The 18,307-nt window shown below is 41.7% G+C and overlaps 1 protein-coding gene across 4 annotated transcripts; it reads right to left on the reverse strand.

Moving 5' to 3' along the window:
* Positions 1-5,254: 5,254 nt before the first annotated feature.
* Positions 5,255-17,383, reverse strand: WEE1 (WEE1 G2 checkpoint kinase). Of its 4 annotated transcripts, none has more exons than XM_030200995.1 (11): positions 16,412-17,383; positions 14,253-14,458; positions 13,393-13,456; positions 12,690-12,862; positions 9,516-9,637; positions 9,128-9,274; positions 8,471-8,566; positions 7,868-7,953; positions 7,492-7,662; positions 7,154-7,299; positions 5,255-6,439 (listed from the first exon to the last, which is right to left on the reverse strand). In XM_030200995.1, exons 1-11 carry the CDS (start codon positions 16,904-16,906, stop codon positions 6,289-6,291), a joined length of 1,857 nt encoding a protein of 618 aa, XP_030056855.1. In that variant the 5' UTR covers positions 16,907-17,383; the 3' UTR covers positions 5,255-6,288. The 4 variants fall into 4 exon arrangements, with proteins under 4 accessions (XP_030056855.1, XP_030056856.1, XP_030056857.1 ...); XM_030200996.1 differs by lacking the exon at positions 16,412-17,383 and adding an exon at positions 15,992-16,131; XM_030200997.1 differs by lacking the exon at positions 16,412-17,383 and adding an exon at positions 15,910-15,960.
* Between the last annotated feature and the right edge of the window lie 924 nt (positions 17,384-18,307).

An 18,307-nucleotide genomic window follows, 5' to 3' on the forward strand; every position in this document is an offset into this window, starting at 1 on the left:
ACTATGACCAAGCGCAGAGTCTCCATGCGGAAGGATGGCACCTTGAGCGCCCCATTGACCCTCTTGAGATCTAAAATGGGTCGAAACTGGTCCTCCTTCTTTGTCACCACCACAAAGTAAATGGAATAACAACCCATTCCCTGCTTGTGCCGAGGAACGGGTACCACAGCTCCCAACTGGATTAAGCGACCCAGAGTCTCTTGAATAGCCTTTAACTTGACTCAAGAGTGACAAGGAGAGGGAAGAAACAGATCCGGCAGCGGGTGCTCGAACTCGAGCACATAACCCTTCGCGAACGACCTCCAGTACTCACTGATCTGAAGTAATTTGGGTCCACCCCTGATAAAACAGACGAAGTCACGCCCCGACCTTCACCAGAGGCTGGACCCGCACACCTTCATAAGGAGGACATTACCATTTCCGGCACCTCCAGAGGAGTCCCGACCTCCTCGACGACCCCCTCGAAAGGACTGCGTCCGCTGGAAAAACCGGCTTTTAAAAGGAGATACAAATCTGCCCGGCCTGTACCGCCTCGCGTCCTTAAACCGACCTCTAGCCGAACCACCTCGACTAGCCGCCTTAGGCCGTAACTCCGGCAACCGTGAGACCTTGGTATCCCCAAGACCACTCATCAGTTTATCCAAGTCCTCTCCAAACAACATAGAACCTTTGAAAGGTAGAGAACACAACTTTGCTTTACAGACCGCATCTGCCACCCAGCCCCTAAGCCAAAGAGCCCTGCGAGCCGTCACCGCCAGAGCCATATTCTTAGCTGAAACCCTTAGCAAATCATAAAGGGTCTCTGCCAAAAACAAAGACCCCATCTCCAATTTGGCCAGGTCCTGAACCAAACCAGTCCTATCTAACGCAGGCTCATGCAAAAGCTTCTCCGCCCAACGGAAACAAGCTCTGGCTACCAAGCCCCCCATACAGAGGCTTGCAAGGCCAAAGCCAACAAATCAAAGCTGCGCTTCAGAAAGGACTCTAGCTTCCTATCCTGAGGATCCTTAAGGCTGTACCGCCATCCACCGGAATGGCTGTAGCCTTAGTAACCGCCGTAACCACCGCATCCACAGTAGGTGGTTTCAGCAGGGCCAAATCTTCCGGAGGCAAGGGATACAGCCGCGCCATAGCCCTAGACACCTTACAAGCAGCCTCCGGCACAGACCATTCCTGAAAAACCATGTCTCTAATGTCTGAATTCATGGGAAAGGAATGGGAGGGTTCTCCGAATCCCCTTAACCAAGGGATCTACCTGGGGTCCCTCCGCAGAGGGAGTGGCCGCCGGAGCAATCTTCAAAGTAGAGATCACCTGATCAATGAGCTCTAACAACTCCTCCTTATGAAAAATGCGAACCACTGAAGAATCTTCCCCAGGCCTTAGCCCATCCTGACCCTCAGACTCATCTAAGAGATCCTCCTCTCCTGGGTCACTCCAAACCTCCAACCCAGGCAGAGAAAGTATCTCCATAGGCTCCGAAATATCCACCAGCGGGCACTTAACTCCCACTGAGTTAGCAGCCTCCAGGGAACAAACAACCTGAGAGGGGCCAGCTCTCCAGGCATTATACAGAGACCAAACAAATTCAGGGGGGAAACCAGACCCCCCCCCCAACGCTGCTGAAGCCCCAACACTTGCCGCAGTCTCCGTGACGGACCCCCCTCACTCCCGAGGCGGCAGGTCCATCGCGTGATCCGCGGCTAAACTAGGCGTGCTTCCCGTCACACACGGGTCCCCTGGTGCCGGTACGGAATGCGTGGCCAAAAGGGCCGTGCTTCCTGCCAAAAACGGCTCCATCGAGGCCAACCTGGGACGCGCAGCCAAAATGGCCACATTTCCCGCCAAAACCGGCCCCGCCGTTGCCGGCCCGGAATGTGCAATCAAATCACCGCCGACTCAGGGGAAAGCACAGGGGGCAAGAGCACTGACAACGTAGGCTCCCCACAAAATTTACATTGGCCACCTTTCACTTCAATGCTGCGCTTCGCGCAAAACCGACACCTCGCCAGCTTAGACATAAGGGCTGTGAACACAATATAAACAAACAGTTGCTTTGTGCTCTGACAGACTAATAGGCAAAACCGCCTAAGACAAGAATGCCCTTGAAGACGTTTTATCTCTGGACTGCCACAAGAACGGCCAAAATAGCTGCCTTTTAAAAACATTTTATTTAAACCTCGTTGCTGATGCCTAAACGCCTCAAGGGTACAGAACGAGGTCTGTAGGCGAAGCCAAGCAGTCCTTCAAAGGAAGAGCACAGGGGGAGGGACCCGGCCACCCGGGTGTGACACCCCACAGGGAATAAGAAGCCCCTTAGGACTTACACTCTGTAATAGAGATCCAAGTGTGGGTTCTCTAACATTTACAACCCAACCTAGAAACCCCAAACGGGCCTACCAGACTGAGTACACAGCACAGGCTGCACACATCTACCCTCTGCTGAGACTGAGAAAATACTGGTTAGTAGAAGGTCTGCACAGGCTACTTGTATAAGAAGTTTTAGTGTTCTCAGTCTCCCTCTGCTGGTAGGAGTGCATAACCCAAGCATCTTGAACTGTCTGGAGGACTGCTGAGAAATAATCCATTTGTGTATCTAAAAGGTAAACTTCTACAAAACAGATGAAGATGTGATTCCAAGATGTGTACCCCAATGAAAGGAGTTTAATTCTTCCATTTAATTTCAATATATCCCATCATCTTTATAACACCAGGCTTCCCAAGACAGATTACAACATTTAAGATGAACGCATCAGGAAACAGGATCTGTATTGTATACAGTGTATTTATTTAGTTTTTAGTGTAGAAAAATGAGAACTACAGTTTTAAATTGCTGTTTCTACCAGCTATAATTTTTAAGCTGTTTTAGTGATATTCAGTTATTTATATCTACATATGGGATGCTTTCAAATAAATTGTTAGTCTCACTCACACACACACACACACAAGGATTGACTCGGGCTGCACATACTGCAGCGGGACATGTTTATCCACTCCTACCCTGAGATAATATTTAACCATCTCTAACCTCACATGCAACTTTCTTCAAATCAATCACCTTACTTTCTAATTCTTCCTACTTTCTTACTCATCTACATGTTACAACTTTGCCTTACCCTTCACTACGAATTATGTTCATATTGTGTTGTCATTGCAAGTAGTATACCATGCCATACTTTGTATTGTTGTTCGAATATTTTTACTGCTCTAATTGCCTCCTGCTCATGTTTGATCTATTTACTGTACACCACCTTGAGTGAATGCCTTCAAAAAGGTGGCAAATAAATCCTAATAAATAAATTAAAAAGCTATCCAAGAAGTTAAAAAAAAAATAAAAAGCTTTTCTCCTCTACCTTTCAGAGCATTGCCTATCCAACTGAAACAGCTTTAGACTTGTTACAGATGGACCAACAATAAAAACAATGCGGATGTAGCAGCTCATAGGTTTGATTGCTTTGCTTTAAGTGAACAGGGATGATGGCTGTGCTGGGAAGGGGAAACTTAAGACTGTCCTAATTGGCTTCCTTGCCTAGTGGACTAGATAGGCTTGTTTCCACTCCACAACCTCGCAGATCCTTCAGCTGATTCCAACTCAGCCAGCGCTATACTGCAGCCCTGAGTGCTCCAGAGCTTACACACAGACTGCAAAAGCCCTTATAAACCTCTGATATCTGCAAGCACAGCAACAGCAGAGCCAGCTGGAGCTCATTGTTAATCAAACTTGCTAGGAACACAGAGACACAGCCCTCCTCCTACACCACACCAGCTAAGGTGCTGATGAGACATAGCAAGGTAAGAGCACAAGGCACAACCAGCATACATAAAGATCTCTAGTTGGTTGTTTTTTTTCTTTAATGCTGGCTGCCCATGCAGATCAAGGTTCCCCTTTCAACGTTACGGAAAGAGAAGCCAAGGTACACTGAGATCCTCACTGAGGGAGGTGGGGGGGGGGGGGGGTGGAGATCACGACCCCACCACACAGGGCAAGGTAGGCTCCCAAGGAACTGAGCCACATTAACGCAAAGGCTCCAAAGAAGAGGAAAAAAAAAACAGCTAACAAAGGTATCAAATTGATGTTTTAAAATATATTTGCAAAAAAGTTCTTGTGTCCCAGAGACCTCCCCAGACTGCACAAGCTTACCATATTTACTATCTGCTGGAGAGAAAAACTGTCTGGGAGCTGCATGGTTTAAGTGTTTAGTGTTCTTAGTCTCCATCAACTGGTAGGTATGCATAAATTCTTGCTTCTTGCCGCGTGCTAGTGGATTTGTTTATTCCTCCTTTATCAGAATGCTTGTTCATAGTTATGGATAGAAACAGACACTGGTTCTTTGCTTTCATAAGTACATAAGTATTGCTATATTGGGAAAGACTAAAGGTCCATCAAGCCCAGCATCCTGTTTCCAACAGTGGCCAATCCAGATCACAAATACCCTGCGAGATCCCAAAAAATTACAAAACATTTTGTACTGCTTATCACAGAAATAGTGGATTCTCCTCAAGTCCATTTAATAATGGTCTATGGACTTTTCCTTTATGAAGCCGTTCAAACCTTTTTAAAACGCCGCTAAGCTAACTGCCTTTACCACATTCTCTGGCAACAAATTCCAGAGTTTAATGCCACATTGAGTGAAGAAAAATTTTCTCCGATTCGTTTTAAATTTACTACTTTGCATCTTAATTGCGTACCCCCTAATCCTAGTATTTTTGGAATAAACAATTGATTCACATCTACCTGTTCCACTCCACTCGTTCTATAGACCTCTATCATATCTCCCCTCAGCCGCCTTTTCTCCAAGCTGAAGAGCCCTAGCTGCTTTAGCCTTTCCTCATAGGGAAGTCGTCCCATCCCCTTTATCATTTTCGTCGCCCTTCTCTGCACTTTTTCTAATTCCACTATATCAAGCACATGAGTAGTTGGGTCTGTTGATGCTAGAAAGTATGGCTAAAAGGTCAAATGGTAGCTCTTTAAGCAAAGGTGGCATATCAATTTCACAACATCTAAATCTCAAACCACCTTTAGCTCTTGGGATATACAATTACACAGTACTCACATGCTAAAGCTGTAGTGTTGTACGTAAATAAAATGCATTTGTATGGAAGTCTTGGTTGTTAAAATTTGAAAAGCAACTTGGGTGGCCACTCTATGCTTAAAGGCATCACAATTTAAGTACTTCATTGAGTCTTCACATAAAATTAACAATGCACATACCAAAATCAAACTGCACAACACAAAGATATGAAAAAGGGCAAACATTAAAAGAACTTTATTACAAACATACACTAAACAAATGAGAACTGTAGTTCAGCATGTATGGTACACAAATAGGTGCATTGATCTTTTTATACAACACACTAGCTTCACAAGAAATGCTGCTTTCACTAAAACAGCTGATATTTCACATAATTTTCAAACAAGTCTATTAACACAATGATTGTTTTTAATGCTACAACTGTACAGCAAATACAAAAACAAACTAATAGCAGCAGTTTCACAAGGCAAGTATGTCCATAGGCTCATTCCCATGGTCTGCACAATGCCTACAAAGTGCTCCCAGTTGAATACACATAAAAAAAGTCACAATTAAAGGTTACCTGACACCAGGTACAATTTACGGGTACAGCTGGCACCAAGCCTGGTAAATGCCATGACATATGCTGCTTTGGCACATTTCTTGGTCAAGTAGCATCCACTTTTGCAAGTCTTGTGCCACTGTTATATCCAGTACTTAAACCATCTCATATCTAGTATCTGTCTCTTCCAAAATATATTCCCTTCCAATTTTACAAAAAAGGGGAAAATAAGCAGTAAAAGTTAAAAAAAAAAAAAAAAAAGTGGCAAAATATTGCTATAGGTAACCCTTGGACGTTGGTCAACATTAACAAGGACTGGAAGGACAGCAACTTAACTAGGTTGATACAGTAATTCATACTGTACAGTTTTTAAATTAAAAATACCAGTGCCACAGCTGTTCCAACAAATATACCATACACAAAAAGGGGGGGGGGTAGGATGAAAGATTTTGGTATTCTGCCACAATTACTGTGTCAATCTACAACTTTACCCCTACAGAGGTCAACATCTTTTTGGTCCTATAATGACCAAATTAAAAGTCCATTATCAATGGTCAATTACAGCAAGAAGCTGTAAGGCAATAAAAAATAAAAAAAAAATTAAAAGCTGTTATAAGTTTATAAAAAGTAAATGAAGACTGGTAAAATAACCCAGTCATTCATCCTTTACAGCCTCCCCCTTCAAACTCAGTCCAGAAACAAAGATATCTCTGTCGTCAGTATATAGTAAGACTAACTGAGCGGTTCATTTTTTTCCCAATAAGTCGAGACGTTCGGTTTTGTGTTGTAGATCTTGTTATCATTCTGTCTGTAAAGAGAGCTCTCTCTTCTGCTGCAGCTTTTGCAATCTGGGCTTTCTTTAATTCCCTAAAAGGAGAACAAAAATTTAATAAATGGATACATTCTATTACTCATACACACAATTGTATTATAAATGAAATACTGAAACGCTTCCTAAGCTAGCAGAACACAAGCTCTAAATCCAGAGAGAACATGAATCATCAAGCACCAGTTACCTTAGGCAGTATAGCAAGTTTTAATAAACTAAACTATACATGCTTATAAGTTGAACAGTGTTGCATGGAAACATATTAAGCACAGGAAATATTGAAATTGCATTTAGAAGAGAACACAAATACATCATTTCTTATCAATATTAAGAAATTAGGTTTAGTAAAATCTCTTAACTGCCTGGATTGGTCACCGTTGGAAGCAGGATATTGGGCTAGATGGACTATCAGTCTTATGTTCTTATTCTTTTAACTCCAAAACATTTATGTGGCTGCTCCAAAAGCAAATAATAGCCTATGATTAACTAATCCACCCTTCTGAGTCTACCATTTTAATTGTTGCTGACATCCATCAGGAGACAGGAACTTCTATTTGTTTTCTGGAATCTTTCCTCATTGCTAATTCTAACTACAAGAAAATGTTAGAAAGTGTAGAATTTTCTGGCTCTCCCCTAAGACAGATAAAATACTTGGTATATTCTGTTCTGCCTTAAAGTTATTGCACTCTAAATCTTATAAGTACTCAGCAATAAAACTGTCAGTTTATGCAAACCCTCCCCTCAGCACTTACTTCAACAGTAATTCATTTTTGAACTTTTCTGCATTCAGTTCTATCCTTAACTGCTCTGCACTCTTCCTGGAAGCTGATAGCAACAAAGAGTGTCGAACTAAAGCCACTGAAGAAGGTCTCTTTTCAGGATCTGGGTTAATCATAAGCTGCAAAAATTGTAGAATGTTACTGTAAGCCAAAGTAAAAAAATTAGGGAAAATTTCCCAAGCTACTTTCCAGCCATTTTTAGTGTTTAAAGTTTCTCTTATCACACAACTCATTCCCCCTCCCCCTTTGCAAGAGCCCACTACTTTGATCAACCACATGTTCAAATATGGTGAATGTAATAAAACCCTTACTTTCAACAACTCCAAGAACTCTGCAGACAGCACTTGGGGGAGTTTAGGTAGTTTCCCATTGCGAATTTCATGCCATTGATCACCATTTGTTGGGAGAGGTTCTGCACCAGCAGCACACACCACAGTTAAAGCCAGTGCAAAAATATCAGATTTGGGCAAGTTACTATAATCCTGAAAAGAAAGGATTATCTTTTAGTATATAAACACTTCAAGACCTAAATTCAACCTTCCACAGAACATGTCACTACCCAATGCACACATATACCTAAACGTTACATTACAGGCAACCAGTAATTAAGTAACCAACTGTATGGCCATACTATACAAAAAGACTTCTTGGGAAATACAAAACGGAACAGTACAAATAAGTCAATACCTCCTGTAAAACTTCATTTGCTAAGAAACGACTGTCACCTTCTTCCACCTGTGGACTGGACACTCTGGTTACATGACCAAGGTCACCTTAGAGAATAAGAAACAAAGATTCTGAAGGTAAATGTTCAAATACAACTTAAGACTAGCAGGATTCGGACTAGTGAACATTTGTTTAGAGTAGCAGATATGATGTTAACATAATAGCCTTTGTATCGCACCTCGAATACCGTGTTCAATTCTGGTCACCACATCTTAAAAAATATAGTGGAATTAGAAAAAGTACAGAGAAGGGCAACGAAAATGATAAAGGGGATGGGACAACTTCCCTAGGAGGAAAGGCTAAAGTGGTTCCATTTCCATCTTCCCAAGCCTCTCGACTGGTTTAGAGGGATTCTAAGAAATATAGTGTTAATCTAGCCTTGCTGGCACACAGGTTCTATCAGTGACATCACTATGCAGTGTGCCTACATCCCCTGTGCTTGTATGTAGAGAAAAGATTTTGAAGGATAGAAGTGATAAAAATTATTACAGCATGTGCTAAATCCAGAGCAGAGACTTGTTCATGGTGTTAACTAATTTCTATCAAAAACGTTTATTACTATACCTATTTTAAATATAACTTTGCCAGAAGAGCAGTCGTCATCATCCCCTTCTTCTACAACAGAATTAGGAATACACATCCGAGACATAAAGATATTACCTAAAATAAAAAATTCTTAAATTAATTTGTAAATCCTCATCAATTCTAAAATTAGGATCCTGAAATAAAAATTATATGTAGATCTTAACTATCAGAAATCTGATAAGTGTGACATCACCTTAAAAAAAATAGCCTGCTCACAATCTCTCTTCTGTTTTGTCTATGGTAATAGGAATAAGTTGGGTTCCACATGGGGGTTATACTTCAGTTTGGGAGGCATAAAGAATGTGCAATGAAAGGAAAGATGGAGTGCTAACTCATTTCTGTTTCCTTTCTCTTATGTTGGATAACTTAAAAGCTAAGTTAAGAAACTCATCTTAACCTCAGGAAATGTATGCTCAAGGGCAAAGTTACCTCCTAAAATGTTACCCTAATTTAACAACTGTGAGAATAAATACAAACAAGTTACCTAAATTAACTTATCACAAAATTAAATGATCTAACGCGAGTTAAACTAAAATACTAGATATTAAGCTAGTTATTACATTAAATGTGAATGTCGTGGACAATTAATTTTTGTATCAGATGACTTCATGAGACTGGTGAACAGAATATACTTACTAGGTTTGATATCCATGTGCACCAAGGACATTGAATGAATGTATTTGAGACCTCTGGCCACCTGCAGGAGCAAATCTTTTAGCTCCGACTCTGAAAAATAATGCATATTTCTGTAGTTTTCACTGATCGCATCAGCCAAACTGCCACCTGTTAAGTAAAATTGATAACAATTAAAAACAAACAAACAAACAAAAAAGCAAGTTTTCATAACATTCCCTCAAATGCAAAGCTAAATCCCGCTTATACAGCTAAGCTCCTGCTAAACATTGTTGGATTTTGGGTGGTTGAGGTTTTTTTGCAACATCTGTGCTTAAATATCTCTGGAGATGAGTAGTCTTTTTGTATATGTAAGCAAACGCTGAGAAAAGCAATAGCATATTTTATTTACCATTACAGTATTCATTCTGTATAAGCATATGGTCATCCTCTGCCCATGCAGAGTAGTATCGGACTACATGAGGATGCTGTCCCAATACTGCATGAGCATAGACTTCTCGCAAAGCATTTTGCCTGTGAAAAAGGAACAACATTTAAGATAGTATTGTTTTTTTTACAATAAATGAGACAAACATTTCTAAGTATTCCTCCCTGCTAAGGCAGTTGCCATCGTGACTGAATTGTGGAAAAAAAAGCTGTATGCAGACTTGCAGTAGAACCCACATTTGATAGCACAAATACAGCAAATTACATTTACTCAAAAAAGATTGCTTTTCATATGCCAGTGAAAGCTAAACGGTCTAAACTTTATAGAAGTTGGGGTTCCAGGTACTTAGCATCTGTACCTAAAGCATCCTGTTGATGGCCAGCTGAGCTCTGGCAGGACAGAAGTAGCTGCAGGATGGCTGGCCACCTGAAGATGGGGGTGGGGGAGCATTATAGATAATCTTTTTATTGATGGCAAGATACATGAACAGCATTTGTCATCTTGTCTCTCCAAAAAGTCTAATATCCCAACACAATTGAACATATATAGAACAGCAGCAACCATCATAAGTTTTGTTTTTATCCCCAAAACATTCCCACCCCCTCCCTTTACACTGCCCCCCCTTCTTTATCACAAACAGCAAATCATTAAATACCATTGAAAACCACCATGTCTAAAGTGAAGTAAACTGCTCAGCTTCAAGACTGTACTAATACATTCCCGATCCTCTCAATCTATTGGGTCATCACTCCTCCCCTTCTTAACCCTTCAAAAATAAAGTAAATAGCCTTTAAGCTCCCCACCCTTCAGCATCTTCACCCTTAGAATGAACATTTTGTATAAACAACCTACCACCCCCCAGATTCACCCCTCCCCATTCCCCTACTCCCCCAATCACTACACCTTTATGATTTGGAATGGAGACTAAGTTTGGATTTTTTTGTACTGTTTTTTTTTTTAATTAAAAATTAGTTTGAATAAAATATCTTTACTTGATTTTATAGTGAAAGCCCTGTAGCAGAGCATTCCAATAGCTCAAAACACGATTATGTTGGCACTTCTGTAAAATGCTAATGGTGGACCTGCAAGCTTAAGTGGAAAACACTATCCAGTTTTCAAATAAAATAAAAAAAAAAATCCACTCGGACAAACTGAACATCTAGTAAAGAGATGGAGAGCATACCAACTAAATAATGTAGATACCACTGCAGTTATAAGCATTTCAATTTCTATTCCTGTTGTGACATCTTCCACATCACCACTGTTATCACTTGTAGGTTACATGGATAGTCAACATATGCCTCCTATGACAGCATGAGATTAGTCACTTCTTCACATCTATTTCATAAAACTTTACTAAACTAGAGGCTCAATGTTTGATTATGCCCTGAACACATGGCTTTCCAACAAAGAAATAGGTAAAAGAATTATTAAAAGATTTTTCAGATGATAGGAGACCTATATTTCTCTATGAATATGCAGGATCACTACAGCCACTAAAATAGAGTGATGTCACCATACAGAGGCTAGCTGAGTCTTTTCCCTTAGCTTAGAAAGTACTCTGGAAAAGGTTTTAGCTTATTTGGGTGTTCCTGCTCTCCTGTGGAGTGCAGTTCCCTCAGTCTTTCCTTGACCATGAATGTGGTCAGTCTTCCTCCGGGGACAAGAGATTTCAGTCACAGGTTTAAAACCCTAAAGAAAACCTGAGCTTAATTTGGTATACATACTTTTTAAAATTCCAGACAAGCCTGGTTTCAAATGCTGCCCAGGATGTAGCAAAAATCTGTCTGACAATCTATGTATTTTACACCGCGCTCAATCACAATGTTCTAAACTACTTAACACGTCTGCAGGTTGCCAAAAACACGGTATATCAAAAGCAGAGTTTAATAAAAAAATCATGAGAAGCAGCAAGAATTAATAAGAGCTCTGTCCTTTCTGAGAAGAGCATAAGAAAAAAAGAAAATGTCTCAAGATGGAGATATCTGGGAGCCTGGTCAGTAAAATGACCCAAAGCTCTCATTCACATTTCTGTTGTGAACTGTTTTATGCAGCAGAAACTGATTCTCTCTAAGCAAGCATTTGTTTTAAGACCATTAACTCCCCCTTACTACTTATGACTCTGCACTAGAACTTTCAAAGTGCTACAAAAAGGCAAGGGCTTTCTGATCACAGCACCAGGGCAACAGAATACTCCCTTTCAAGCCTTATATGGTACTGTGTTGACACATTCCCTGGGCCAGCTTGTGGCACAGACTAAAGAAGGTAACCTCACCCTGTCAAAAACCAAAATCTCCTGCTGACACTGGCACCACAGGAGTCACAGATCCAGCTCCAATTTCTTATTGCTTGTTTTCGCAGACGTCCATCCCCTTAACCAAACACTGAAAAGGACAGAACATGTAACTTTTCAAAATATTTTCCCAACCCTGAGCTTCTGGATATAAGCTGGTGCATCATTTTCAGAATTGTAAAATAACCTGAATTCCACCCCGTGACCCAAGAATATGAAATAACCATGAAAGTCCATATGAATACAATTGACAAGTGCTGTTTAAAAGCACAGGATTGTTACAAATGCTCTAAGGATTATGGATTTGATATATTGTCTTACTGTATCTCTGTGGTATAATCAAAGCAGGAGCCTCACCTAGTGGCAATAAGAAATGCAACTGAGGTGGCGGAGTCAAACTCCGCGCTTCACCAGGTATGGTCAGAGACCATGAACCTGGGAGCTGCCGTTATGCTCAGCCATTCTGTGGGGGTGCTAGCTAAGGACAGGAGCATCACCAATCAACCCTACTACCTTTTGTTCCAGGGAACACCAAAGCTTATGCACTGATATCCCCTCCTATCAGCAGATGGAGGTAGAGAAAACTGAAGTCTACCAGGGACAACCCCTGGCCAGTGACAAGGAGTTGCACTAGAGTTAACTCCACCACTAAAACCCCCAGCAGGGATGTGCATAAGGTTGGTTTATATGGCCCATTTCCAGCCTTTTTTGTTTGTAAACATTTTTATAAATGTATTCACATGCAAATTGTTTTTATACACATTAACCTGGTTTTGTTAACATTATTATATCGCCCTACACCCTATTCAGTCTTTGCTGCATTTAAAAACAAAACAAAAACTCACTCATCCACGGATCCAGCCAACGGTTTCTTAGATCGTTTTATTGCATAGATACAGCCATCCAACCTCTTCACACATTTAAACACAGACCCAAACTCGCCAGATCCAATCTTTTCCAATTCATGAAATTCTGTTGCATATCGCGATTTCATGTTGCTTTCTGTAATTGTGATCCTCTGTAATTAAAAATGTTAAAAGGAAAAGCTTGTTTTCTCAAGATCTGGGGACCTTTTATAGACAAACTTATACATTGTGGTAGAAGTCTTGTACTTAATAAGCTATGAATAACCAAAGCAACAAAGAATACGTGAGAATTGAAGCTTACACAGTGTTACCAAAAGGGGCAGGTTGGGAGGGGGAGTAGGAGGGAGGAGGGGGGGTTAGGGAAGTAGGGGGGGGGAGGAAGAGCGGGTTGGATAAAATTAACTTAGGATGTATATTTATGCACACGGGGAATATAACACTTTGTTGGGGGAATGGGGTAAAGTTAAAAGTTTGAAGACGGTGTTATGTATACACAAATAATACTATGTTGGCTGCTGGTTTTCAGATACTTCTGTATCATGTGCCTGTAATGAGTTACATTTATGTTTCTCTTGTCTTCAATAAAAATTGTTGAAAACTAAAAATGTTAAAAGGGATTCAAAATTAGTTTAAGATAAGCATCTTCAATGCATTAAAAAAAAAAAAAAAAAAAAAAGTTTACCTTGGCAGGCCTATTTTCATCTTCAAACTCCCCATCACTTGCTTCCATGTCCTCTCCACAAGAGCTAGGAAGAAAACTGTGTTCAGTTCTATATACTTTAATCTTATGGAAAAACAAGTACACAGCACCACAACAGAGATTTACTTTCTGCAGCTTCAACATAAGGCACTAACATGGAATAAATGAGAAAGAACAGATTCATACCTTTCACCATATCATTATCTCTTTAAAGTGCAGAAACTGTAAATCTACAAGCTACCTGTAATTAAAACTAAATTTTTTTTTTTTAGGACACACTATATATAACATCTGTTTCGGGATTTTTTTTTTTTTTTTCATTTTTTGATTTAGAATAGAACTCTGAAACTCCAGTGGAAATCCCTGTAAAAAAAAAAAAAAAAACACACAGCTTTGAACTGTGCATTAAGAGTCACAGAATAGACTGGCAAAAACAGACCATGCACAGTTAGATTCCTGAAGCAGGCGGTCTGAGCAGATGCTATATTTTAAGTTTTTCTCATTAAGACACTGCCTCAAAAAGGAATCTTGCACAGCCTCCATTAATTGCTCAAAAGCAGAGAAAGGCTGTAGACTTGCCAGAAACAGGGTACTGGTTCTTTAAAATTGGATTTTAAGCAACACCACATGGCAGCAATCTGCTCACCACACCCACTACAGGTGGTCTGGTAAGCCTTCTTCAGTTAACTGTTCTGCTGGTTTAGTGCCAAGTAATTTAAGCACCAAAGTGCACTAAAGCATGAAATTATTTAAAGTATTATATTACACACTTAAACCAAAAACTTTCACCTATGTTAAAAGTTCAAAACTGCTTTACAGTTGAAGAATCAAGTTTATCTTACTCATTCCAGTGTGTTCTTTTTCGTGACCGACATTGTCCTGTTGAAGACTGGAGCACAAGAGAATCTGGAGTGAATGGATTAATGTTAACCTGAGGTGCCCCTTTGACATCAGATTCTTGCCTTTCAGATTTTGTCACACTCTTGAAGAGAGACCCACCCTTGCATCTTGCACCAGAACCCATTCCTTGGGCTTTTGAAAGCAAACTCTGTAAAAATTAAGATTAAAATGAGAGTTTAATATAATCAATGCTTCCACATGTTATGAAGGGATCTATAAAAGGTAACTTGTATTACTTACTAGTGATAACTGTAGTATAGTTATTAAAGCTCAAATTCTATAGAAAGCCATTTAAAAGATACTAGCTCACATTGAAAAGCTACTCATGAAACTTGAAAAGTCATCTCTCCTAATTTACAGCAGATTAAAATGTTTACAAATAAAAGACTTTACAACCATGTGATTTAGTTTGTACCATCAATAAAATATTCAATTGTTAGGTTTCCATTCAGATATTAAGACAGCACATAGGAAGAAGACATTATAGACCAGTGAAAACATGCTCTTGGGCCAGGATTTATTCCTACAAAGTTAATAAATTAAAAACTTATTATCCAAAATGGTCACAATAAGTTTAGACATTACAAACCGAGAAACAAACGAGAACATCTAATGATGAAGGTTCAGAATGCCTTGAGGGGCCCTTTTACCAAGCAGCAGTAAAAGATGGCCCATGTCAGATTGCCCTGCACAGAGTCCACCTTTTACCACAGCAGGTAAAGAAGCATTTTTGGAAGAAGTAGTGAAGTGAGGGCTCCAGTGGTAACATGGCACCGTGCAGCGCTGCCCAATTACTGCCAGGCACCTCTAATCCCTGCCCACCGGTGCTAGAAAATAAAAATTATTTTCTAGTGCCAGAAATGGTGCTACTGCCAGGCTCCTGGGCAAGCCCAGCGGTAGGGCCAATTTACCACTTGGTTGATAAAAGGGCTCCTAAGTTTCTTTCAATCCCATGGATACAGGTTACACTAGCTCTAAGCAAAACCTTTGGCACTATGGCCATTAAAAGCCAGTTGAAGACATTAACAGCAAAATAAAACACTATAAATTTCTAACAAATGTGCAAAATGCTTGTAAAAAAAAAACACCAAATTATAATGGAAATTAAACTTGGAAAATGGTGATCAAGAATAAAATGAATATAGGAAATATCTACCAGATGAACTCATGCCTTCCTACAGAAGGAAAAGTTTAGAAAGTTTTCAGGCAGATTTAAAAATGCAAGAAGATTCAAAAATTGGTAAATTAGACAACAGCTTGGTGTTCCATCGACATTTAACAATTGTAAGCCTGCCAGATTCAGAAATCTAAAATAGTTTCTTGTAAATAAGTATGCTATGTAACCCTATGCAAGTCTGGCATACGTCAAGTGAAACGCTGCGTGAAGTGTTTATGTGACACGTTGGGTAATTAACTACGATACCCCGTTATTTTTCCCACTACTGCGTCAAAGTTGTATCACAAAACGTACTTACAAATGAACAAATGTCAAGCTCGCTCTGGCATTTTGGTTGCTGAAATACCCGAAATTCCAAGAGCCAAAGCTCCAGTAAGAAAAGTGGGCCATAGAATAACTAGAGGAGCTGTAGAAAAGCATACCAAAAGCAGTTAACTTCTTCGCCCGACTGGATCCGACAAAGCACATCATCCCATAGGCATGATGTATACAAGAAGCTCCCACCTTACAATGGGATCCTCAAACTCCCAACCGGTAGAAAGAGGGAGCTGTCCATTCAAGATAAAGCAGGATCATCAGGTCAGGGGGACGTCTACTAAACACCAGGGAGAAGCAGAGACCAGGGCGGATGGGAGGTGGCGCCATCCTCGTCGCCGATATTCTTCCCCTTAGCAGAGAGGCTCGCACAGCGTTACGTAGGGCGCGCGCAACTGCGCACACACGCGAAGTGAACCTTTAAACTGCAGGAGGCCGCCGACACAGCACGCATATAATAGAGCACACAGGGCCAGAGATCGGGAGATGCCGGTAGTGTTACACGCGGCAGCGCGCCGCTCTCCCTTTTTATCCAGACTCTGCAGTCACCCGACACATCCGCTTTGATGAACGCACCAACCCCCTCCCGCGATGTACCCCATCACTCACCTTAGGCGTGTGAGGCGTGTCAAAGAGACGGAGTTTGCGGAAGGTTTTGTGGGGAGGGGTCCCCGGACAATCCGGGATGGGGGAGCTGGAGCCTTCTCTCTCCTCCCGGCAATATGCCCGGGGCGAACGAAACGGAGAACCGGCAGCATCCCGCTCATCGTAGCTGCAGCCAAACTTCACCGGGGACGGCGAGCCATTCATGAAGTAATCCTGGGGGGATTTGACCGGGGACGATGACCTGAAACCATCTTCGTCGTCCTCCCACGAGTCCGCCTCCCCTTGCGAGCGAGTATCCAAGCTCTCCTCCGGCTCCTCGCTCCGTGGCTCCTCCTGGCTCTTGACTGCCGAGAGCGGGGAGTCCGACTCTTGGAAAGCAGAGTCCTCGCCGGTGCTATTGCCGTCCTCATCCTCACAGTCACTAGGTGAGAAAGCGAGCTTTTGTCGGATGGGGGCCATCCGGGGCGAGGAGCGGCACTGCCGAAAGCTCAGGCTCATCTTTTTCCAGAAAGAGAACCCCAAAACAAGTTCACGGGGCCAGGGAGAAGTGTGTAATAGCAAAACTGAAAAAGTCTGAGGTATCTCCCGTTGACAGGATAATCTATACGGTGGAATGTGCAATAACTAATCTTGGAAAAAAAAAAATCGCGAATCCCGAGACTCGAGGGGGCGGAACCAGCACTGGCACTGGTAGTATCGGGTAAGCCCTCTGCTCCCGGCTGGCCCGAGCCTCACGACAAACCCGACAAGCGCCACGTCCCAAGCTTGGAAGATGCAAGCGCAGCTTCTGCTCCCCTGGCTGAGATCGCCGAGAACCGAGCTGTAGGGTTTGTTTGCTGGCGGATTACCCGCCCCCAACCTCTTCTCTCACCCAACAGCCAGCCAGTCACCCGGCTTTCGGACTGCGCGGCTCTCCCGCGACCGTTGGTCACGCGCTATCCTACTTGGCCAATGGTCTGCCCCCATTGCTGTTTGAAAATAGGAGGCGGCGATGACGCCGCCATCAACCCAGTGCGTGCTACGTGATTTTGGCGCGAATTTAGGAGCTTGGATAGTGAAGGGGGAGGCTCTGTTTTGTAACGCCTCTAAGCCAAGGGGTCCTTGCTCTAAGCTTTAGGGTAGGTGATAGAAATCCCCCCTTCTTCCCAAGCAGACTTAGATGGAACGGCACTGCGGCTGCGTCTCTTAAAACTCTGTGGAAGGCAAGGCATGCCAGTCTTACTGATAGTTGTATTCAAGGGTGGGGCTGGCTCTTGGCTGGTATTTCCGTTCTTCTGTCTGGCCCCGGGCTTTTGGGCGCTCGCGCCTGGTTATGTAACGTGTCTTCGCTGCTGACTCCCGCTGCTCTTGGAACTACTTTAAAACAAGTGGCGCCCTGAAACGGTTTTGAGGGGCGGAAGGAAAGGTGCAAAACGTGCAATCTATGCCAGAAAGAATTTAATTTATTAAAACTTTAATCGCCTTTCTTCTTAGAGAGAGCAAAGCTATGTACAAAAACCAATATAATAAGAGCAATAAGAAAATGTAAAAGGACAGAAGAAAGAAGCTTGTGAAGGGAGAGAGAGAATAGAGGCCAGAAAGAAACAGATTAGCACATTTTTAGCAGCAAAAGAATTTGATTTCAGACTGCATACTTGACTTTCAGGATCTGATTCTATTAATCTTAAATTATGAACCTGTTATCATATTGTGTCATTTGTTTTGTATTTTATGTATTAAATTGTGAATATTGTGTTATCTGTCTAGAATCCCAAAGTTAGGATAGAAAATTTGAAAACAAATCCCTTCCATAGTCTCACCATAACCTGTGACTGTACCACATTTAAAAGTTGCAGCGAGCTTTTAAACAAAAAATATGTTGAACAAAGCAACTGTAAAATGTCTTTCTAGTGCACGTAT

This window comes from Microcaecilia unicolor, chromosome 4 (genome assembly GCF_901765095.1).
Source record: "Microcaecilia unicolor chromosome 4, aMicUni1.1, whole genome shotgun sequence".
Classification (NCBI taxonomy): domain Eukaryota; kingdom Metazoa; phylum Chordata; class Amphibia; order Gymnophiona; family Siphonopidae; genus Microcaecilia; species Microcaecilia unicolor.

Bases quoted from the DNA above. Each gene is read 5' to 3' on its own strand.
- WEE1 (XM_030200995.1), bottom strand. From the start codon at position 16,906: ATGAGCCTGAGCTTTCGGCAGTGCCGCTCCTCGCCCCGGATGGCCCCC. The intron at 13,457-14,252 runs GTAAGATAAACT...TTTTCTTCCTAG, and splicing joins AAAAGAACACACTGGAATGA to CTCTTGTGGAGAGGACATGG. The intron at 9,275-9,515 runs GTAAATAAAATA...TTTACTTAACAG, and splicing joins ACAGAATGAATACTGTAATG to GTGGCAGTTTGGCTGATGCG.